This window comes from Chiloscyllium plagiosum, unplaced genomic scaffold (genome assembly GCF_037043375.1).
Source record: "Chiloscyllium plagiosum isolate Xiang-an unplaced genomic scaffold, Cpla_swu_hap1 HiC_scaffold_7, whole genome shotgun sequence".
NCBI classification, from domain to species: Eukaryota; Metazoa; Chordata; class Chondrichthyes; order Orectolobiformes; family Hemiscylliidae; genus Chiloscyllium; species Chiloscyllium plagiosum.
Window position 1 is genome coordinate 6,631,365 of NW_028270145.1, and position 25,181 is coordinate 6,656,545.

At 38.5% G+C, this 25,181-nt stretch overlaps 1 protein-coding gene across 2 annotated transcripts in view; it reads right to left on the minus strand.

Annotated features, from left to right (window-relative positions):
* dnah7 (dynein, axonemal, heavy chain 7) overlaps positions 1–25,181 on the minus strand; it is a 417,860-nt gene that overhangs the window by 281,648 nt on the left and 111,031 nt on the right. Inside the window, exons 21-30 of one of the 2 annotated variants that reach the window (XM_043692898.2) lie at positions 23,781–23,921; positions 22,621–22,833; positions 18,278–18,387; positions 14,950–15,118; positions 14,761–14,863; positions 14,075–14,202; positions 12,342–12,554; positions 12,122–12,220; positions 7,609–7,857; positions 5,484–5,633 (exon numbers count right to left, since the gene is read on the minus strand). In XM_043692898.2, coding sequence (XP_043548833.2) covers positions 5,484–5,633; positions 7,609–7,857; positions 12,122–12,220; positions 12,342–12,554; positions 14,075–14,202; positions 14,761–14,863; positions 14,950–15,118; positions 18,278–18,387; positions 22,621–22,833; positions 23,781–23,921 — 1,575 coding nt within the window. The remainder of the gene's footprint in view (positions 1–5,483; positions 5,634–7,608; positions 7,858–12,121; positions 12,221–12,341; positions 12,555–14,074; positions 14,203–14,760; positions 14,864–14,949; positions 15,119–18,277; positions 18,388–22,620; positions 22,834–23,780; positions 23,922–25,181) is intronic. The other variant, XM_087988680.1, reaches the window with a different exon arrangement.

A 25,181-nucleotide genomic window follows, 5' to 3' on the forward strand; every position in this document is an offset into this window, starting at 1 on the left:
GGCTGGTACTATTATAACATTTAAAAGGTATCTGGATGGGTACATGAATAGGAAGGGTTTAAAGGAATATAGGCCAAATTTTGGCAAATGGGACTAGATTACTTTAGAATATCTGGTCAGCATGGACAAGTTGGACCAAAGGCTCTAAATCCATGCTGGACATCTCTGTGGCTCTAATGTAGGTCTATAGCAGTGCATCTGTTTCAGTGACTGCAGAACCAGTCTTATCACTGGTAGACCAGACAAAATTCACTCAGGTCTACAACCCTTAAGTTTTTGCAAGACCTCGGTCAGACTGAGAACCTATACCAGGGAACTTTTACAGCTTAAGGGTACAACTTCAGTTCTAGTCTATTACAAGAAGCAACTTGTTCAGTTACCACTGATTGTAGTAAGGGGCTTGGACCAAACTTAATGGGGCAAAATTGGTCAAAAAAGTTTCACCTATATTGGCTCAACATTTTTTGATCAGAAATTGGCTGCTGAGTGAAGTGCTAATTAAATACCTGGATATTTTTCAGGAAGAACTGGAAACCATCAAAGGGGCCAAGGCCACCTCACATGTTGACCAAGAAGCAAATCCATGAATCTGCAAGGGCTCATTTGCCTTACATGCAAAAGTAGAGGCAGAAATCAGAAGGCTGGAAAGCCAAAGAATCATCAAACCAGTCCAATTTGTGGAATGGTATGACTGAAGGTAACTATTGTGAAGCCCGATGAGTCAGTTCACATTTGTTGGGATTTTAAGCAAACGGTAAACTGCTTTTCACAGCTGGATAAATACCCAATCCCTTGCATAGAGGATTTATACACTGTGCTGGTTGGGGGTGGGGGGCGGGGGGTGTGGGGGGAGAAGTCCTTCACAAAGCTTGACATGAGCCATGTATACTTGCAATTACAGTTAGGTGAGAATTCCCAATTAATACCCAGAAGTGTTTGTACCAATACATGAGTTTGCCATTTGGGATATTATCAGGCTGTGTAAGTTTGGACTTTGGAGAACATTTTACAACACCTATTGCATGTTGGCATTTATCTAGATAACATAGTAATATCAGGGAAGACCAATAAAGAACACTGAAAGAACTTGGACAAAGTTCATAGACATTTCTCCCTGGCAAATGTATGCCTTAGAAGGAAAAATGTGTATTCCAGTCACCCCTAGTGAACTATTTGGGTAACAGAGTCAACGAGATCAAGTTACACCTATTGGAAGATAAAGTGAGGACAATCAAAGGTGTCTGGCTCCCACATCTGTACCACAGCTTAGGTGTTTTCTTGAGGTGATGAATTATTATGGAAATTTCATACATAACCTATCCTCCATCCTGGGACTTTTGCATCAATTCTTTAAAGATTGTCAGCCTTGGAAATGGTCATGTTGCTTAGCCATAGCTTTCAGGGAAGTGAAGAAACAGTTGTCATCCTCTAAAGTGTTGGCACACTATGATCTCAAGCGAGATCATGCGTCCCCATACAGCACTGGAGTACAATTAGCTCATAAGTAGCCGAATGGAAAGGAACTCCCTATAGCATATGAATTCAGAGCATAAATATGCCAGATAGAGACGGAAGGCTTGGCTGTCATATTTGGAGTCAGGAAGTTCCACCGATACCTTTATTATAATAATGGACCACAAACCCCTATTAGGTCTACTTAAAGAGGACTATGCTGCACCATCCATAGCTTCAGGCTAAATCAGCTATGGCCTCTAAGACTAAGTGTATATAATTACAAGTTCGAACACTGTCTGGTAGGCCAAGTAACAAATGCAGACACATTCAGCCATCTCCCACTGGCAGATCCATCACCAGTGGTATCGCCACTGGAAGAGTCTGTGGTGGTTTTAAATTTTCTGGACATGCTTCCAGTCACAGTTGAGAATATCAGACTTTGGGCACAGAAAGATCCAACTGTGGTAAAACCAAAACAGCTGGTGATGATGGAGGTAATTAAAGGGCTATCACAATCAGAATTGAGAACTTCTTGAACCTGGAGAGACCAGATCACAGTACAGGATGACATATTATTATGAGGAGCAAAAGTGATTATCCTGAGCAAAGGTGTCCCCAAACACTGGCTGAATTCCACGAGGGTCATCCAGCAATTTCCAAGATGAAGATTTTAGTGAGAAGTTATGTCTGGTGGCCAGGATTGGATGCAGACATAGCCGCATTGGTGGGGCAGTGCCTAGAGTGGCAACAAGGACAAACACTATGCCAGCAGCTCCCCCACATTCGAGTGAATGGCCGAGTAAAGTGTGGACATGGTTACACATCAACTATGCAGGTCCTTTCATGGGCTCAATATTCATAGTCATTGTGAATGCCATGCAAAGTGATTAGACATACATAGAGTGTATTCGTCAAGTAAGGGGACAATGATAGAAAAAGATTGTGCGTATCTCTTGCAATACACGGACTCCTGAAACTATCACAGATAACAGGCTATTGTTTACCAGCAGGGAATTTGACTACTTCCTAAAGTCAAATGGTATTTGATAAATGGTCTGGCAGAAAAAGCAGTCCAAACTTTGAAGACCAGTTTAAAGAAATAGTCTACAGCTTCACTAGATACAAAACCGCCCCAGTTCCTCTTTGATCATAGAAGCATCCCTAATGCAACTACAGGGATAGTTCCAGCAGAACTGTTAATGGGGCAAAAAATCCATGGCAAGCTAAATCTAATCTTACCTGAGGGTGAGGGTGAAATGGATTCAGGAACACCAATGCCGGACACAAGACTCCACTAATTGAGAGAAACAGTTTATTTAGGGGACGAAGTTTGGTGTAGGAACCATTAGAATGGCCTTGCTTGGGGAAGAGGCATGGTTGGCATGAGGTCAGGTCCATTGACGTGTAAAGTTCAGGTAGGTGTAACAGTCCTCCACAAGCATATGGACCATATGAAAGCTACAAACTCGCAAAAAGTGCAGGACCAAAATGTGCCTGGCTGTTCCAGAACCCATAGGATCTCCCTCTCAATCAAGTGTGGAAGATACCTCGGAATCTGAGATGGACACAGCAAATGTCGCCATATTTGCCTCCTGAAAAAGAGAATTAATTTCTTCTGAGAGACTCTTGGCACAAGAGGTGAGCTACTGTGCATTACGTATCAGAGGCAGAGTTGGAGGAACCTGACCTGGTACTAAAATGTCCCAGGAAGTGCTACAAAAAAGAACAACCCAGATCGTTGAAAGAGGGTAGGGATGCAGTGAGTGCAACGAGGTCAACCAGGTGAACTTAATAGAATAGGAGTTGCCTGAATGGGGCTATTAACTTGGTCCAATCAGGGAGCCCTGGTTGACAATAAAAAAACAAAAGTGTCAGAGATTCTGTTCATTCTGAGAACTGGCTCTGAGGGACCTGGATCAGTGTCAAGGACTTTCCATGTGTAAATAAAGGGTGACTTGGTGATGGATTCTGACCTGAATTAAGGTAAGAACTGCAATAGTGATATTGGAAAGGGGTAGTGCTTCAGCAAAGGGCACAAGCAGTTAACCATGCACACATGGCCATTAGGAAGATGATCTTGTTTCAGAAAGCTGTCACCAATAAACTACCATGAAAGGCTTAGCATTCTGTGGTTCAGACATGTCCAAGTGAATTAATCTTCTGCCTTTACAGATCCCGTATTTGGATTCTTACCTCTTTTTAACTTGTTCTCTCTGGTCTTTGCTTCTGCCCTGTGGATATTCAATATGTGGTGGAAGTGAAGGCAGCAGTAGCTGCTGATGTTGGTGTTGACGTTCACAAGAAATGCAAGATAAAGAATGGCAGAAAGAAAATCAATTGGAAATGAGTGAACAGCAAGACAGATGAAATGACTTCCAAGACATTAACAACCATTGGTCAAGCAAAGATGCACAATCTGAGAAGAAGTGTTTTGAGCAGCAGTCCCTCTTTTGGCCAGGGTTAGAACTCTTTAGTTTTACTGATCAAAGCCCTTCTTGTCACTTGTTCAACACTGGTGTGTTGCTCGCATCCAGAAATAGAGTCATAGAGTAATAGAAATGTACAGCATGGAAACAGACCCTTCAGTCCAACTCATCCACGCCAACCAGATATCCCAACCCAATCTAGTCCCACTTGCCATCATCCGGCCCATATCCCTCCAAACCCTTCATATTCATATGCCCATCCAGATGCCTTTTAAATGTTGCAATTGTACTAGCCTCCATCACTTCCTCTGGCAGCCCATTCCACACACGCATCACTCTCTGCGTGAAAAAGTTGCCCCTTAGGTTTCTTTTGTAACTTTCCCCTCTCACCTTAAGTCTTGGCCCTCTAATTCTGGACTCCCCCGCCCCAGGGGAAAGATCTTGTCCATTTATCCTGTCCAAGCCCCTCATGATTTTATAAACCTCCATAAGGTCATCCTTCAGCCTCCGATGCTCTAGGGAAACAGCCCTAGCCTATTCAACCACTCCCCATTGCTCAAATCAAACCTGGCAACATCCTTGTAAATCTTTTCTGAACCCTTTCAAGTTTCACAACATCCTTTCAATAGGAAGGAGACCAGAATTGCACGCAATATTCCAAATAGATACCTTGGCTGTTAAACCAGATGCTTCTAAAAACAATTCATAGCAATACTTACTGGAATATATAAATGACAACATACCCAATAGCTCATTGCTTACCTTCAGGTGAAATGTGGAAGAGTGCTAGAATCCTGATACGACATTACTTTTAGGGATATTAAAATTCTGCACAGGTCTAAACTTGCCTTTAAGAACCTCCACCGACAACTCTGCAACCCAATCCCTCTGCCCCCACCAACAGAATGGACACAAAAGCCCTGGAAGCATTTAAGAAATAATAAAAATGTATAATGGCTGAAGTAGAGGGAATGGGAAAAATAGTGAGGGAAGCTCAAAGGTCAGTATGCTGGCATCATTCAGCCCCTGAGCTATTTACCTGAGTCTCTGATTGGCTTTAGATCCCACGAGGCAATGTGACGACTACAGCAGCACAGAGGCAGTTTCACAAGGGCATACTATGGGGCCACTGCTTCAGGAAGGCTTTAAGTACTTTCCAGATTGCCTGCCTTTAGATTGAGTAGCAGACGTCTTTGTGCAGGGATCCCACTCCATGATGACAGTTCAGGGTATAAAATTGGGTGGATATTACCACACATTCCCAAATTGAGGCACCTTCTCTCTTTCACACATGAGAAGGCAGCATGTTGCTTCTTCAGTGCTGGAAAGCCTGCAGTTGGCACTCCAACATCAAGAACCCACCTGCCAACCTGAATTGGACAACAAACATGCCTAATAGCTTAAAGTTGTAAAGGGTGCTGTAGAAATTCCAGTCTTATTTTTAACACTTTTACTTCCATTTGGAAGTGTTACTCTATTCTGAAAGTGCATATCCTTAAATACTTAGAATTTTTCGTACAAGAATTTCATAACTTCCCACTAATTGCAGCACTTTAATATTGGTTGTACAACTGAATATTAACATAATTCACAAATACTTACAGAAGAAACAGCAAATGCTCGGTAGCTAACAGCCAGAATACCATCAGACCATTCATGTGACACCTTATCAAACTGGCCATATAACTGACCCATAGTGATAGCCTTGGGATTAATGACTGTGATTTGAACTTTGTTCTCTTCCAGAAGCCCCTAAACAAAAGATAATAAGTAGAGATTTTGCAGTAAGAGTAGCATGTTAAAATCTGCTATGATTAGATAATTACTGCCATGTGAGATGTTCTTATGGCACATAATAGAAAAATCTCAATCTCACAGCATTGTCTTCCATTATTTGACAAAACTAATAATTATTCTGTTAGGACAGCAGCATCTGATGTACAATAATTGTCAATGACAATTAGAAAAGTTCATTCTCTCATTAAAGCACCAGACACATGCAGTCAACACCATCTATAAGTCAATCACCATCCCAACGTGCAACTATGTCATCATTGCTTCATTGTTACTTTCAATATCTAACAGCATTGTATAGATGCACACCACATGAAATGCAGCAGTTTAAGAAGATGGCTCACCACCACCTTTAAGCTTGGGCAATTTCTAGTGAAGCTCGTATTACAAGTGCAAATGAAAAAACATTTAAGGGATGCTTACTAGCCACTTCATTCAGTTTCCATTATATTGCATTATATTGTAAATACATACAAGTAGATGAAATTAAAATAAATAATTTCACTGTTCTATTTTGAAGTTTACATGGAAACATATGAAATAGGTCCAGGCGTAGGCCATTTGGCCCTTCATGCCTGCAAAACCATTCAATGTAATCATGGCTGATCATGCAATTTCAGTATCCTACTCCCACCTTCTCTCTACATCCCTTGATCTCTTTAGCTGCAAGGGTCACATTCAGCTTCCTCTTGGACATATCTAGCAAGCTGCCCCCAACAGCTTCCTGTGGAAGAGAATTCCACAGTTTCACAATTCACTTCTTCCTCATCTCAGTCCTGAATGGCTTACCACTTACTCTTAGACTATGACCCCTAGTTCTGGACTACCTCAACATCAGGAACATTATTTCTGCATCTCACCTGTCCAGTCCCATCAGGTTTTTATATGTTTCTATGAGATCCCCCCTCATTCTACTAAATTTCAGTGAATACAAGCCCAGTCTTTCTTCATATATTAGTCCTGTCATCCCAGGAATCAGTCTGGTGAACCTCTGCTGGACTCCCTCAATAGCAAAAATACCCTTCCTCAGACATGGAGACCAAAACTGCACGCAATACTCAAAGTGTGGTCTCACCAAAGCCCTGAATAACTGCAGCAATACATCCCTACTCTTATACCCAAACCCTCTTGCTGTAACAGCCAGCATGTCATTAGCTTCTCTCACCGCCTGCTGCATCTGCATGCTAACGTGCGGTGACTGTTCCAATCGGACACCCAGGTCTCCATGCACCTCATCTTTTCCTAAGCTGCCACTATTTAGATAAGAATGTGCCTTCCTATTTTTGCCACTAAAGTGGATAACCTCACATTTATCTACATTATGTTGCATTTGCCAAGTATTTGCCCACTCAGCCAGTAAGTCCAAGTCACCCCACATCCTCCTCACATAACACACTGCTATTTGGCTTTCTGTGGTCTACAAATTTGGAGATGTAATATTCAATTCCTTCATCCAAATTGTTAATGTATATTGTGAACAGTTGGGGTCCCAGCACTAAACCCTGTACCACCCCATTCATCACTGCCTGCCACTCTGAAGAGTATTCATTTATTCCAACTCTCTGCTTCTGGTCTGCCAACCAGTTCTCTATCTACATCGTTAAAAATCACACAACACCAGCTTATAGTCCAACAGGTTTAATTAGAAGCACACTAGCTTTCGGAGTGACGCTCCTTCCAAAAGCTAGTGTGCTTCCAATTAAACCTGTTGGACTATAACCTGGTGTTGTGTGATTTTTAACTTTGTACACTCCAGTCCAACACCTGCATCTCCAAATCTATCTACATCAATACACATTTATTAGTATACCTGTTATTAAAATGCTCATTTGGTTTACATGCTTGCTCAAAATAAAAAGTATAAAATGCAACTGACTGATGATGATAAAATAAATGAAGACATACTAATCAACATGCCAAATTTCATTTCTACCTTTTCACAAATATCATGTAGAGCACCAGCCAGGACTCTATAAGCAGATGTTTTTCCACCAAATGGTTCTCCAACAATCATAAATCCATGACGCACAATCATCATTTCATAAATTTGTAATATCTTCTGTGAGAAGAAATCTGTCATTTGCAAATTCAAGTGTTCACAATTCTCTCTGATTGCTTCCAGCAAGACACGGTAGTCAGGTTTCGGTAGTTTTATTCCAGGAAACAAATCTGATGTGATTCCCTACCAATATTAAAAAAAAGATTTACTATAGCATAATAGGTGTTAAATTTCTGGCTGATTACTTCAATTTCAATAGATCTATGTTGTTCTATTGCTTAAAGAAGCAGTAAACCATCAATGTATCATGTGCTATTGTGAGACTATTAATTTTCTTTCAGACTGACTGTGCTTTGTGAGACAGATGATTTATCTCTACAAGTTCAAAGCTCATTTTAATTGAATTTTTTACTTACCAAATGAATTATCTGTGATTTAGTTCAAATGGTTGATTTTATCAATACCTGCTGGGGATCATTAGACAATTATGCATATTTGTTTCAGAATCTGCACCATGAAGCATTATGTTGGTAGGCTTATTCAAAAGGAACTACACAGTAAAACTACATTCACGGAAAAACCCCAAAATATGCACACAATTCTGTAGCTGTAATTAATATTTATACAGTGTACTCCATGTATTAATTACAGGTCATTCTGCTATAACATACTTTTCATTAATACAAATTTGCTGTAACGCGATTGACGAATTGGGGACACTGTTTCTAAAGCGCAAACTTTTAAAACATGTCTTGGCTGTAACATGATTACGTTACCAACACTTTAAGCACAACCTTTCAAAAAGGCAGGGTTGCACAAGAACGCAACCATCACGTTATAGAAAAACTACCTGTAGAAGAAAATTAAAACATTTAGCTGGAGGAATGGAAGATGAAACAACAAGGTAACTTCACAGGAACATTTAAAAAGTTGGGAAAATGGCAACATGATGGAGTGGTTTATAGCAGAGGAATCATGAAAGTCCAAGATTTCAATGATGGAACAGAAGGGCTTAATAAATAAAAAAAGGTAATTATCAAGACTCACAGGAATCTAAGGTGTGTGCATAGGACACAAAAGCTGGAGAAGGAAGAAAGTGTGGTGTGATTATGGATGCATTTGAAGATGGAGGAAGATGATTCTAAAATCAATCCACTGTGGTCTAGAGAACCTGTGACTTAGTAAGGATATCCAATGGATAATAGAAGACCAGAAGATTCAGAGCAGTGTTAATGAGCACCCAAGTTTTGTAAAAGATCAATTGTTGAGGAAAGCACTTGTTCTTTGGGATATCAAGGAGAGGCATTTTAATTGTACAGCATTAATTTATTTAGACCTTCCCAATACAGCTCTCACTTAATCACCTAGGTCCTATCTTGTAATTAACAGTGGGATTGTCCACACATAGATTTTGATTTAAGTTATGGATGACAGGTCAAAGGTCTCTGACACTAAAGTTAGTGTCAGAAACATTTTATATGGGACTAGGAAGCATAATTTTGCACTTTAGAACTTAATATCTTCTGGGTAAATGTTACACATGTGTGGGTTGGGACTTCAAGATCCAGATGTATAACAGCAATGAACATTTTAATATTCACTATTGTTGCCATCAGAAGATTACAGGTCAATAAATTATGGCGAACAAAAGCAGATTAGGGAAAAGAAAAGGTGAGTGACAATGGAACATTCAAAAATTGTAATGAGGTTAAAGAAAGCAATGAGTATAACGTGCAGCAGACACTACAAAATTAGTTTGGTTGGTGACTAACTAGAATGATGTTGTCATCGAATCATTTAGCACGGAAACCGACCCCTCAGTCCAACTCCTTCGTACTGACCAGGCCTCTTAATTGAACCAGTACTTTGTACAATTTTAGTTCCACTATTTTAGGATGGATGTTATTCAACTGGAAAGGGTGCAAAAAATTCTGTAGTTGTACCTGCCTCTAGCAATTAATCTGATAGTACATTCCATATATGCATCACCTTCTGTGTGAAAAAGATGACCCCTACATCCCTTTCAAATCTTTCCCTCTCTCCTTAAATCCCTCTGGTTTTAGACTTCTCTAACGTGGGGAAAAAAACGTATCTCTGCCCCTCATGATGTTATAAACCTCCATAAAATCACTCCCCAGCCTCACACACCAGGGAGAAAAGCCCAGCCTATCCAACCTCTCCCAATGACGCAAACCTTTCAGTCTCGGTAACATCCTTGTAAATCCTTTTTGCACACTTTCCAGTTGAATAACATCCATCCTAAAGTACTGGAACTAAAATTGTACAAAGTACTCCAAATGTGGCCTTAGCTATGTCTTATATAGTCATAACATGATGTACTAACTCCTGTACTCAATCCTCTGACCAATGAAGGCAAGCATGTCAAACAGTTTCTTCTTCACCTTATCTACCTGCAACACCACTTTCAAGGAACCATGTACCTGCACCTGTAGATCTCCCTGTTTGATAACACTTCTCAAGGCCCTACTCTCAACTGTATAATTCCTATCTTGATTTGTCTTACCAAAATGTAACACTTTGCATTTATCTGAATTAAACCCCATCTGACATTCCTCAGCCCACTTGCTCAGTTATCAAAAGTCCATTGTACTCTTAGATAATATTCTTCATTGTCCACTATGCCACCAATTTGGTATCATCTGCAAACTTTATATAAATGATGAACAATAGTGGACCCAGCATCAATCCTTGCTCCATACTGGTGATCACAGGCCTCCTGTCAGTACAACAATCCTCTATCGCCACCCACTGTCACATATTGTATAAAAAACAGGCAAGAAATACTTGAATGGAACATGTGAGAGTGACAAAAACAGACTTCTGTCAAAACAGTACTTCCAAGAACTTTTGAGATGAAAGGTTAGTTTCTATATATCATTCTAGTGATACTGATATATCCCCAGCATCACATTTAATTTATTTTAAGTAATTGTTCCAAGCTTAATTAAACCATTGTTGTCTTAATGAAGCCAAAGGAATAGTAGAAGAACTGCAAAAAGATATCTGCAAATCATGTAGGCTCAATTATTTTGCTGTAAAGCTCAATAAGAGGATGTTAAGCTGGCCTTAATGAGAACACTCAAGTCAAGAATATAGAACATATAATCACTACATTTAAAAATATGAGTGTCCAGTTGAAGAAGGATAGGTCACAAAAAATGAACTGTATGAAGCTGCATGTAAAAAACACAGACCAATAAACAGATGTTGCGGGAACCTGAACTGAAAATATTGAAACTTCAGCAGAATACAAAAGACCAAATGATAGTTCTTAGGAACTATCACAAATAAATGCTGCAAAAATAGCTTATTACTGCATTTCTGATAATTGTAGGACAAATAAAAGAATTTAACTACAAAAAAGGATGGTTTAGAAAAAAAGCCATGTCAAACAATTTAACCATGTTATCCATTTACCCAAACACTCAGAATTTCAAACAATTCAATATATTCTGTCCAAATCTACGTTTTCCCAATACAGGTATTCCTATCTAGCTTAGTCTGCCCATACTCCCATATTAATTTCCAGTATAAACTGGGAAAAAAGCTATTTTTTAATCAACCTGTTCAGAAATATTATGACTTACCTCTGTTGCAAGTGGAACTTGAATCTACACCTTCAGAAAAGCTCCTTATAAATTGGATGTACATTTTTAAAATGTTTTTTGAGGAGCTAATGAACCAAAGCAACTAAATAACTATTGAACGGTATCTTAAAGAGTGCAAGCTACAGTTACCCATTAGTGCCAGGCAGTCTTCCATCCAAGTATTAACTAGCTTTGACCTTGTTAGCTTTAAAAATCAAATTTTTCAAACTATGAAGGCCGCCAGCCACATATATCGATGCATGGTAACAAATGTTTATTTTTAGTGTTAACAAAAATGTAAATTACTGAAGATGGTACCATCCATTTTTTAAACTTTATTTATGGAACTAAACTGGCCCCACTACAGCACAATGACAAAAATTATGCAAGTTCTTCAGCCACAGGCAAACCAATACCCTAAGTCACGCTATTACCCTAACTTGTGTTTTATCTTATTGATGAAACACTACATCATCTTATTTATTGTTACCATAAGTTAAAGCATGACAAATGATCTGATTTGTTCTAAATGTTTAAGCCATAGCACTGCTCACATTGGACTGCTTCTTGTTTGAATGTTGATAGTTTTGAAGAATGCTGCAAAGACTGTGTAAGTGATGCGTATGCTTTATGTACGACTAAAATGCTGCCCTTTAATATAAAGAAAGCTGTTCAAAACAAAATCTAGTGAATATTTAAATTGTATTCTTCCAAATTTTTAATTTGACAGTAATCACTCCTTTTGCTTGCTATTAACATTGCAAAATAACATTTTGCAGTTTTAAAATTAATAAATTTATTAACAAAGCTAAAATAAATAACAAGGAAAAAGGTTTTACCTCAAAAAGTGGCAAATCATGAGACAAGAACTTGGGCAAATTAACATCAATAATCGATCTCAGAAGCAAAACTTCTTCATTTTCTGTTGGATATTTCAACTAAATACAATAAAGAATTTATAATGTTATTCATTTACTGTAAAGATTTTATTATATACGTTGTGTAATAAGTTTTTGTCATCAAATCGCCTACATTAGGAAAACTACAACAATGCATTACCTTTATATTTCCAGCAGCAGTTAAGACAGATTTCACTGCACGCATCCCATAATCATAATGGGGCTGTGAAGACAGTTGTTCTGAACAAAGACGGTAGGTAGCTACAATCTTAACCGACAGAGGTCGAGCACTGACAAATCCACAAGAATAAAGTACGATCTCTGCAATCATGGCATAGTCTGGTACCATCATAGCTACTGTTCTGAACAGTGCCTAGAATATAATCATAAAGCAATAATTGAAATACTAAAATTTTATTCCTGGCAAATACGGTGCAAGAATATACAAGTCTATTTCAAATTTAGAGATATAGAAGCTATTTTAACTGCCAGTGTTTCCAGAGGGAATCCTTAAACTCCAGGTAGATTCCCAGCTGAGCCTGACAATAGTAGGTTGGAGTGACTTTAATATTCACATGTATCTAGCCAACTGCCCATGCAGAACAGGTGGGAAATGTGAGTGGAAACCAGCTTCTGTGTGGGAGCTGAGGAACTTGCAGTATAGAAAGCTGAAAGGGGAGGGAGGAAAGTGTAAGGTTGTGGTTGGAGATAGGGTTTTTGAAGTCTGAAGGAGGACTTTGCTCTACCACAAAGAAAAGTTAAAAAGAAGCTGACCAATAAAGTTCTTCTCATTTGACTTTATATAGAAAAACCATAGATGCTTCCCTCTCAGATTAAGGCTAAAATTGCAGGTCTATTGAGCATCATCAGAATCCCATCTTCTTTTGTAAATAATTGCCCCAATTTCTTGAAGAGGCAGCATTTGTCACTTCCTTAGAACAATAGATTAGGGTTAAGATGGCACACCAATATATAAGTCACCGAGCATTTCAGCCTGACCTCCCGGTCACTATCTTCTTCAATTCCCCTTCCCACTTCTTCTCCAACATGTCCATCCTCAACTTCTTCCATTGCCACAGTGAAGCAGACCGCAAATTGGAAGAACAACACCTTATCTTCCTCCTGAGCAGCCTACAGGCCAGAGGACTCAACATTGAGTTCTCCAATTTCAAATAACCTTCCCACCTATCCCACGACTCTCTTTTCAGCCCCACCTCCTCCCTTCCATTCCACCTACTGATCCTTCCTTCCAGCTACCAACCGGATTCAAACCTCCTATCGACCAACCAGGTTGCATCCACCATCTGTGTTCACCTATCATTACCTCATCACTCAGCCCCTCTCCACATCCAAAACCCTCCCTCCTCTCTTTATCTGTAGCTCCCCAACTCCATTCCTGAAACGTCAACTTTTCCATCTCCTGAGCCCCACCTCCATTCCTGAAGAAAGGTTATACCCGAAACGTCAACTTTGCCATCTCCTGATGCTGCCTGGCTTGCTATGTTCTTCCAGCCTCCTGCTTGTCTACTTTGGATTCCAGCATCTGCAGTTTTTTTGACTCTAACTATGTTAAAATCCAGCAGGCACAGAGGGTTAAAACTGAGTGTAAAAACTTCATTCAAAATTTATCAACCAAATTTTGTATCCTTGTCAAAAATCAGAAGTATTTTGTTGAAACCCCAAATGTAATTTGGAAGCATTATCAAACTTGTGAAAATTTTCTGGCAGCTATATCAATATTTAAATTATACATCTGAATTACATCTAGAACATTTTTGAGCATCATGGATGACCATGAAAGACCATGGAAGGATAGCAATTTATCATATAACAAGCATTAATTGACAACAGTGTTAATTAGCCCAAATCATGACAAGGAATATGTAACAATACCTTTAAATTGTCTGGCAACTCAGACCGACCAGCATAACCTGGATTCATAGTAATAAAAACAGCACAGGTTGGGTTAAGTCTCAGTTCAGTTCCTTCAAACATCAATGTAACTGACCCAGCTGCAATACCTGTAGCACAGAAAGAGAATAAAAATGTCAACAATATCATAAAATGTCACTGATGAATATGAGACTGCCTGACAATCCTTATTTTTTAAAAAATCACATTAATTTACTTCACAAACGCTGCTGTCAAAATAACAGAGGTTAATAGCATTTGCAGCTATTCATGTTTAAATGTCATAGCAAGTTAAATTGAGGTTAATTATGGATTGCAAATTGAAATTTAAAGCTTGCAATCAGAGATGCACTGTTTCATTCTTCAAGCTGAGAATAAATGTAACAGATCTGTTTCTAATTTAGCAACTGGAAAAAAAATTATTGTGAAAGATGCAAGCAAATTGAAGATCAAAAGTTTGTGGATCATAATAATGACCCTCCTATTAAATAGTAACTTAAAATGGATTCAACAAAATAGTGTTCAAAATATTGAAGTGACAAAACACCTATCCATTAACAAAAACTGACAGTACCCTAACTTATACTGCATCATTTTTACCATGTAAAAAAGGAGAATGGACTAAGTTTATTGATACTTTATACATGAAAAATCTTAAATTATCAAACCTCTCTGGATAGTTAGAATTTGCTGAGCAACAACAGAAAGTACTTCCAGATCAATTCTGTTGAATTCATCAAAACATGCCCAAGCACCACAGGAGAGCAATCCCTGAAATCAGAAGCAAGTTTGCAATTAAAAACTCATCTACATGAAAATTAATTTACAAGGAATTTTTATTCTGATATCATACACACCTTAAAGAATTTTCCCAAAGCAATGTAGTCCAGTCCATCAGAGCAGTTAAATACCACACATTGTTTGGCTACAGCCTTTGCCAAGTCTTTAGTCGTTTCAGTCTTGCCAGTGCCAGCAGGTCCTTCAGGTGCTCCTCCAAGGTGGAGATTTAAAGCACCAAATAATGTTCTGGACATTTTTTCAAAACCAAAAGAATATATATCATAGCTCATCAAAACACGTAAATAGAAATATCAATAACAACAATTCCAATTTAGTTATACTCAAAAGTAAAACTCCTGTATTTGATTAGATTACACAGTGTGGAAACAGGCCCTTCAGCCCAACAAGTCCACACCGACCCTCCAAAGAGCAACCCACCCCGACCCATTCCCTTACATTTACCCCTTCACCTAACACTATGGGCAAGTTAGCATGGACAATTCACCTAACCTGCACATTTTTGGACTGTGGGAGGAAACCAGAGCACCTGGAAGAAATCCATGAAGACACAGGGAGATTGTGCAAACTCCATACAGACAGATGCCTGAGGCAGGAATTGAACCCGGGTCTCTGGCGCTGTGAGGCAGCAGTGCTAACCACTGTGCCACCGTGCTGCCCAGTGTACAGTTTTGTATAGAGTTTTGTAGCCTTAAACTTTTCAGAGACAAATACAAGTTTCTAACATAAAAGTCACAGACTATGGAAGTAAAGATGTTATGACAGAGTAACATCTTATTTTTGCCAACTTGACAGATGATAGAAATTTTGTTTTCTCTCAGTCTCCTTTCACTTTTCACTTTGCAGCTATGACAGTGCATCTCTGATTCTACCTCTACATACACCCAGCCAGAATACTTGCTTAAAGACAACCCATGGGCAAACTGTAGCAGTTAAAATGCTCTGTTGGAACAATCATTCCAATTCCACCTCATCCAAAATTCTGCCAGATACCAATGTAAAACCATTTATTAAATAAAAGCTAACATAAATAGTTAAAGGCAAGTTCCTGAAAAGTCTGTAGGAGGGAAACTTACACAGAATCTTCAACTAAGAGTAGTAACATCATATATCCAGATAAAGAGGAAATACAGATTTCAATTTGGATAATTGTGCTTGCTGAACCTTATAGAATTATTTAAGGAGGTATTGTTTCGAAAACTGAGGCTAGGATTGTTTAGTTTACAGGAAATAGAGGATAGAGTTAAATGGTCAGTTTCAGATCAGTAAACTGAAACTAGTAGAGTATGACATGCAGGAGTGTTGGAGCCTCAACTATTAAAAATTTCAATCAACTACTGGGGTGAATGGACTGACATTATCGGTACTAAATTTACTGACTACACAAAAGCAGGTAGGAGAAACTTCCCAGCGTCTGAACAATGATGAGAAAGTTACCAAAATACAAGGATGAAAAAAATGAGATTTTTGACATCACAAAAGGTTCAAGTTTCTCCTTGAGTGTTAACAGCTAGATGAAAATCTCATTGAGTGGTGAGGCTCCTATTTGCATGCATTAACACCCCACTTTAACCCAATCTTTCTTCATTGGTATTAAGGTTTCTATTCTCCAAGGTATCAGTGAGAAACTAGATGGTGTCAATTCTTGACTCAAAAGTCAGAGCAATTAACTGGTAGCTGCACTTCAAGGCATCTCGTCTGGGCAACCATCTTAGTCATCATTCCCTAATATCTCAGGGCACACTCCATGGACACCGCCTGCCTGCACCCTCTGACATAGAGTCTGTCCATGGAGCTGGGCATCGGCAAAGAACCAGCCTCACCACAAGCCTCATGGAATCTCGGACTCACTTAGAAAACAATTTAGCACTTTGATACTGAACTTTGGAGCTCACAATTCTACAGCCAGGGAGCTCCACATGCAGTGATGGGAATCTACCTTCAGAATTAAAATGAATTCTGGGCTCTTAGCTTTTTTTCTTAGTGTTCACTCACTTTGCATTTATTTTAATGTTTCTGCCTTGCCCTTTAATGCATTACCATGTCATACAGTACTTACAACTTCACATTACTACTGTCTTGCATTGCCTTTTAGCACAGACACAACACCAGGCAGATGATATTTCTGCCAACACAGAACCTATAAGGGGGAAATATTTTTTGTATAGCAATGTCACACATGCAGGATGTGACAGCAGCTTTTGCAGCAAACACATTGCACGTGCTTCAACCAAATGGCCGTGTCTAAGGGGAGGAAGAGAAGATGCTATGATCTCCATTCCAGTCAAAGAGTCATACAGCACAGAAACAGACTCTTCAGTCCAACTCTTAAGGATTGTACTGTTGAATACTTCTTTTTTTTTAATTTTCTGCCTTCATATTCTACATTTTGGTTTATCTTTCTGTTTTTATATGGTGCCAAAGAATATACAACATTTTTCATTTTATTTTGTAACAAAATGCACATGACACGAAATGAATCAATAAATAACATGCCCATGACGACCAAGTTTTCCAAACTAAAACTAGTCCCATTTACCTGCATTTGGTCCATATCCCTCTAAACATTACTTGCATCTACCACTTACTCTGGCAGTTCATTCCATATAAAAACCATCTTGTGTGTGAAAACGTAGACCCTTCAGGCTCTTTTAAATCTTTCTCATCTCACCTTAAAATTGTATCCTCTTGTTTCAAACTCCCCTACCGTCGGGAAAAGACTTTTGCCATTCACCTTATCCATGCCCATCATGATTTTATAAACCTCTCTCAGGGCACTTCTCAACCTCCTACACTCCAATGAAAAAAGTCCTGGTCTATCCAAACTGTTCTTATAACACAGGCCCTCCAGTCTCATTAACATGCTTGTAAATCTTTTCTGCACCCTCTCCAATAAAATCCTTCCTATAGCAAGGATTGTACACATTACTTCAAAAGTGGCCTCACCAATGTCCTGTACAACCTCAACATGGCATCCTAACCCTAATACTCAACTGTCTGAGCAATGAAGGCACGTGTGCCAAACGCCTTCTTTATCACCCTGTCTACATGTGACGCAACTTTCAAAGAACTATGTACCTGAACTCATAGGTATCTTTGTTCAACAATATGCCCCAGGGCCCTACCATTAACTATGTAATTCCTGCCCTTGTTCATCTTACTATGCATTTATTCAAATTAAACTTCATCTGCCACTCCTTGGCCAATATATATCTTTGGAATTACTGGATTCAGGTAGTGTATTATACTTTATTGACTTTGCTTGACAGTTCATTGATTAATAAAGGTTTCTCCTAATTCCTAAGTTCTTACTTATTGATAACTTAGAACTATATTATGTACTGCATCCTATTTTGTTTAGTCAGAAATTAAATGACAAAAACCCACCTGTAACATCTGTCTGTAAGTGGAGTGATAACAAGTCGGTCAGTATTTCCAAGATATTCATAGCCATAGGGTAAACCTGCATTGATCATTTTTGTCTGAAGTTCATTTTCCTATAAAGTGAAGAGTACAAGGAGCTGCAAAAAGTGACATTCATTCGACACAAGAACCATCTCTAATAGGAGGAAGTTTAACTAACTGGCTTCAATATTCTCATTACTGAATGCCCCACTACCAACACCTTGAATGTTACCATTGACAAAAAGCTTGACTGATCCAGCCATATAAATACTGTAGCTACAACATTAGATCCTGGGAATTCTAACATGAGTTAATGCCACCCCTCAAAGACTGTTCAACATCTAACACAACATAAGTAGGTTGATGGAATACCTTCTTCCACTTGCCTCAATGAGTGCAGCTCCGAGAATAGTCCAGAAGCTTGACACAATCGAGGATATACAGCTTACTTTGTCAGCCCTCCCATGCATCAACCTAAACATTCACTTCTTCCATCACTGACACAGTGGCAACTATATGTACCATACATAAGACACATTGTGAAAACTCTTTCCAATGCCCAATCCTTACCATCTAGAAGTACAATGACAGTAGACACTGCAAGTTCCCTCCAAGGCACACACCATCCGGACTTCAAACTTCAGCTCCATTCATTCACAGGCATTAAATCAAATCCTGGAACTCACTGCTCAATAGCATTGTGGGTCTACCTACACAACAGGAACTGCAGTGATTCAATTAGACAGCTCACCAATACCTTCGCAAGGGCAGGTAAAGATGGGCAATATCAATTACCATCTCTTTTTATTCGATTTTGAATTGTTATAATTTTTGATCATTTAGTTTTTTTTTAATGAACAATAAAACATCTGTGGATTATCATCTTTCATTATGAACCCACAGATGTTGAGACGAGAAATTTGATGTTTTTGTTACACTACCAGAAGAACATGAGGAAAAGGTTTTGGTCCAACTATTTACTCTGACAATATACCCACCAGAAATCACAGATTGCTCTCATTTGAACAGTGAAATAGACTAAATATGTAAGATCAAATTCCAACCTCATATTATCAGACCTAAAGTTAAAAATCACACAACACCAGGTTATAGTCCAACAGGTTTAATTGGAAGCACACTAGCTTTCGGAATGACGCTCCTTCATCAGGTGATAGCTCAGATGGACGTTGGTTGATTGCCAATCTGGACAGGGAAGTCAAATGGGATTGAGAATGAACTGTTACTGGGAAACAGGAACTCACTACAGCAGGTGCATATATATCAACTAATTGCTTGGTAGTAAAGAACATGAATATAGCTGAAGGGTTCATTTTGGAATGATGAGGACAGTGACAAATGGATTAATGAAAACAAATGTAACACATTGCCATATCAATTTAGTGACTGCTATAAAAATACATTAAACAGCCCAACAAAGTTGGCTGCTATACTTGTATGACTAGACTTAACAGTAGACTTCCAAAAGCTTTGTTTGAAGTTAAAAGTCATCTAGCAATCAACACACCATATCACTTTAGGACTGGAATTCCAACTATTGTGTTCTAAGATGCCATAGAGACAGATGATCCCAAGAAAACACAAAGAAATGTAAGTTACCCATATGCTGTAAGATGTGTTAATGGTTTTCTGAGATAGGCCAGAGATCATAGAGTCATAGAAAGGTACAGCACAGAAACAGACCCTTCAGTCCAACTGGTCCATGCTGACTAGATATCCTAAACTGATCTAGTCCCATTTGCCAGCACTTGTCCCATATCCTTCTATACCTTTCTTATTCATATACCCATCCAGGTGCCTTTTAAATCTTGTAATTGTCCTCGCCTCCACCACTTCCTCTGGCTCACTTCATACGGGCACCACCCTTTGCATGAAAACGTTGCCCCTTGGGTCCCTTTTAAATCTTTCCCCTTTCACTCTTAACCTATGCTCTCTAGTTCTGGACTCCCCCAGCCCCAGGGAAAAGACTTTGTCTATTTATCCTATCCATGCCCCTCATGATTTCATAAACCTCTGTAAGGTCACTCTTCAGCCTCCAACACTGCAGGGAAACAGCCCCAGCCTATTCAGCCACTCCCTAGAGCTCAAACTCGCCAACCTTGGCAACGTCCTTGTAAATCTTTTCTGAACCCTTTCAAGTTTCGCAACATCTTTTCTATAGGAGGGAGACCAGAATTGCACAAACTATTCCAAAAATGGCCTAACAAATGTCCTGTATAGCAGCATCATTTTTTTTATATAATGCAATGCAACTTTTTGTTTCAATGGTAACTGTTTAGTCCCATGAATCCTACAATGCTGACCTCAACTACTTTTAACTATCCAATTTTGAAATAGCAGCCAGTTAACGAGTCAATGCTCTTTCGTAGAAAACCGACTGACAATATCAAAGCCCCTTATTCCACCTAGAAAGGAAAGCCTCTGGTCTGTAAAAAGCAACCAAAAAACTATATTTGTGCTGTCTGTAAATAACTAACTCAGTTTCAAAGCAATGAAGCAGAAATTGCAATACAGCACTACACCTCAGATAACCTTCAAAGATAACTTTCAATTCTTTCTGACCTGCCAGCGAGCTAATCAAGTGCCCTGACAAAAGAATCAAACTGGTGATTCCATATTTGGATATTTGGACTTTATCCTAAGAGCAAAGACTGCATAAACTGGTACTCCTTAGTTGTTTTCTATTTAAATTGTTGATAATTAAATTATCTATTTATCCTCTTGTACTCCTATTTCTCCTTGTATGTTTGTGAATGCGCCTAATTTGCAAAACAATCCCATCTCCAACAGACTGGATCAAAGAGTGAGTGAAGTAAACCCTACCTCGATGTTGTTGTGATCTTTACAATGCCAGACTCCACAAACTAAGCAAACACAGAAATATAGTACTACTGTTTCAAAATGTGGGAAAAATGAAGACACAATTGGTTTACAGACAGATAGTGAGAGTACGAGAGAGATTTGCTTTTTGAATGCCAAATTACAAACAATGGCAACATTTGATACTACATGATTGTTCTTTAAGTTTGATAACAGGCTAGTGACCTGTTTCAGTAAAAGACAGCTATGGATACAGATGTATGGCCGTTAGGTACAGAAAGAGATAAGAAAAACTGCATTCAGAGTACCAATTGTGATGGCTACTCTTCTCCCAAACTTCCACTTCTTTTAACTCTCAAGGATCAAACTTTGTTTCTCTTCTATTTCTCATCTGTCTGCTGCCTATCAGCATCATCAATCAAAAATATAATATTCATTTCCTTGTGTGTGCTATCCTTTGTCTCTTTTCTCTTTTTAGATTTCCCAGGGTTCGGTAATCCAAGCAGTTAATGTATTGATGTATTGATGAGGTAAACATCTTTCCAGAATTGTCTGCGAGCTAGGTTTGCTGCTTCTTCCTTTGTGGTTTCTTCTTGTTCCCTCTCTTCCTATCCAAACTAGAACAGCACCGTTGACTTCAAATCTAGGATCACAGACATCTCCAAGCTCAGAAAACATTCATCCAAAGAATATTATTCACCCCCACTGCAACTGGATCAGACATGCCCAAAGTTCCGATTAACTTTTGGAATTTGGTCAGTTTCCATCCATGTCTTCTAATGCAAATCCCTGCCACACTATCACTCTCCCAGCAGAAAACTAAATATTCCTGGCTTGAGACCTCTTTAGAAGCAACCCTCACCTGATAGGCAGTTAATATGAGTGGGGAATTTATTTGGATAAAGGGCAAGGAAACCAAGACATCCTGGTTTCCCAAACACAATTGCTCACACTTTACGCAGAAATCCATTCCTGTGAAAGAGAGGAGGTGTGCAAGGGAGGGCTATGATTGGGATACAATGGGTGGGTAGCCAATTGGAACAGGGAAAACTGCAGTGGTTGGAGTCAGGGAAAAGGCTCCTTCGAGCAGAGGATGCCAAAACTGGCAGGATCACCCCAGCCCCCACAAGCTTATCAGGATTCCTTACCATAGTGGCAGGAGGCCCTGAAGTGTCATGCCAGCTGATATTGCACATGAAATGTCTCCAAACCCATTTCCTGGGGAACAGGAAGGTTAGAAGTAGAAATAAGTTAGGATTATTGATTTTTAAAAATCATTTGCCAGGTGTAATTTCATCATGTAAGCGAAGTATTGGGTTTCAAAGCATCATCATTAATTATCATAAACAAATATGAGAATACCAAATAGTTCTGGTTTGATGTGTTATTTGAACTGACAACCAAGAATTTGTTCAATAGTTCTTATTATGAATTAATTTGATTGAAATACTCTTACAGGCCTCAGAAAATTCTAAGTATTCACTCACCTCCCAGTAGTATCTCAGCTGGCTCAACCATTCAAAGTCATTTTCATCACTGATTTTTTTCTTTACCAGAACTGCCAAAACATCTCTGGCATGAACATCCAGCACAACCAATGCCCCAAGGGTCACACGATTTTGCTTGGACAGTTTTCCACGTACCAAAGTAACAATGTCATCAATTTGCTTGTTATTTGTGTCCAGAAACTGCTCAAGGATCTAAGAGGGAAATTGAGCAGGCAATTCAATTCCAAATTATCAGGATTAAACTCAATTTACTATGTACACACCAGGTTTTCTGTCATTATCAATATATAATGGAGAAAACAAATTAATTATAAGTTCAAACTTCTGAGGATTTTGAAGATCTGAAAGTAAAACAGAAAATGCTGAAAATATTCAGTGGATCTAGCAGCAATTGTGGACCCTTTGTCAGAACTGCAATTGCTCACAGATGTAGCCACTTTTAAGCTAGTCAGAAAAAAACGGAAGTGGAGGCAAGAACTAGGTCTGTCTTCAGGTGGAAGGCAAGAGAGGTTGAAAAGGATGCTAGTGTAAGGCCAAACTTGGTAGTAATGATAAGTAAATAAAATTTAAAAATGTGTCCAGAGCAGGTGCAAATTGGAAAAGCAGAGTCACCACAAATATCTGCTCACAAAAAATAGGGGCCAGAGTTATGACTTGAAATGATTAAACTCAACATTGCACGCAAAAGGTTTTAAATGCCATTGAATTAAGAGATGCTGTTTGCAAGTTTAAGTCCATTATAATTTAGTTTTACTCTACCGCTTTCAGAGAAAACTTTATCTTGATAATTTAAATCATTGAAATTACTTTGTCAACCTGCTTATAACGCATCACATGATGGCACAGTTGTAATATTGGGAAACAGCATTGCATTCTTCATTATAATTAAAGTTTCTTTGCTCATAGAAGCATTACATTAATTGAACAGAGTAGATCAAACACAATGTTCTGCAGCCTTACTTGACTTTGTTAAAAGAATTTGAACCAATGAAATTTAAAAACCATCGCTTCAAAATTACAATGATTTGACTAATTATTTCAGCTAGAGTATAACAGTTTAAAAACATAAGAATTTACAGTAAACTATTTTAATTTTAAAAGGAGATTATTTTTCTACCCATTCTCCTAATTTTGCTTACCTCTTGACCAGCTTTAATTGATTCTTGAACTTTTTGTGTCCAAAACATCTGAGAAACACATAACACTGTCTGACCAGGCCAGTTTCTCACCCAATCTATACGCGGAGTATTTGGATAAGCTTCAATCGCTTGGCCAATAACCTATGCATTAAGTTACAAAATAAAATTTGTAAAACAGCTTTTGTGCAGTTTAAGTCTTTTTGTTATTGTAATTTTAATTGCAGGTTTTGTTACTCTGCTGGTCCAGGTAAAGTGAAAGAACTTAAATCAATATAACAGTTAATTAATCCATTAAATGACAAAGGTAATAATAATTATTAATTAACTTACATTACAAATACAACATTCTAACATAATCATACTTTATCATGAGTTGAATGATCTATTTCAGAAAGGGAAAGGGAATAAACCAGGAAATTTAAGAAATTAGTCTCACTTCCATTGTGTTAAATCATTGTGGACAGAAATTGTTCTAAAGGAGAATCCTCACCACTGAGCACTATCCTACAGCAGTGTTTTGAAAAGCTTTATGAGATAAGCTATTGTCTATAGTTTTTGTCCTCTTACCTAAGGAAAAATATACTTTCCACTGAGGGAATTCAGCAAAGTTTCACAAGACTAATTCCTGAGAAGGTGGGATTGTCTTATAAAGAGAAATTGAGGAGACTGAATCTGTATTCTGTCAAGTTTAGCTCGTGCTGTAAGGGTGAGCTTAACCCAGATGGCAAACTGAGCAGGGAGAGACAGGGGATAGAAATAAGGACAGAAGCGAAGTCAGAAAGGTAAGAAACAAAAGTGGAAGGCAAAAATAATATTGCAGAAAAATAAATGGAGCTGTAGTGCAAAATAAATCAAAAAAATGGCTGACAGGATTAAAAGGACAAATCTAAAGGCTTTCAGTCTCAGTGCAAAGAGCAGTCACAATAAGCTGTATGCGTTAGCAGCACAAATAGATATAAATGGTTATGATATAGTTACAATAAGAGAAATAAGGCTTCAGGAGGAACAAGGATGGGAACTGAACACCCAGGGGTATTCATTATTTAGAAAAGATAAACAAAAGGGAGAGGAAGTGGGGTAGCATTGTCAGTAAAGGATTAAATCATTTCAATATTACAGAAGGATATAATAGTGAAGATAAGAAACACCAAAAAACAGAAAACTTTGTTGGAGTTTGTCTATAAGCCCCCAAACCATAGTAAAGATGTAAGGGAAGGCATTAAGCAGTAAATCACAAATACATGTAATAATGGTTTAACTGTAAACAGGGTGGTTTTTTTGGTTTTGAGGAACCAACCAGAGAACATGCTATTCTAAACTTGGTTCTGTGCATTGAAAAGGGATCAATTAAGTATGTCATTGTGAGGGGTCCCTTGAGGAACAGTGGCCATAATATGCATA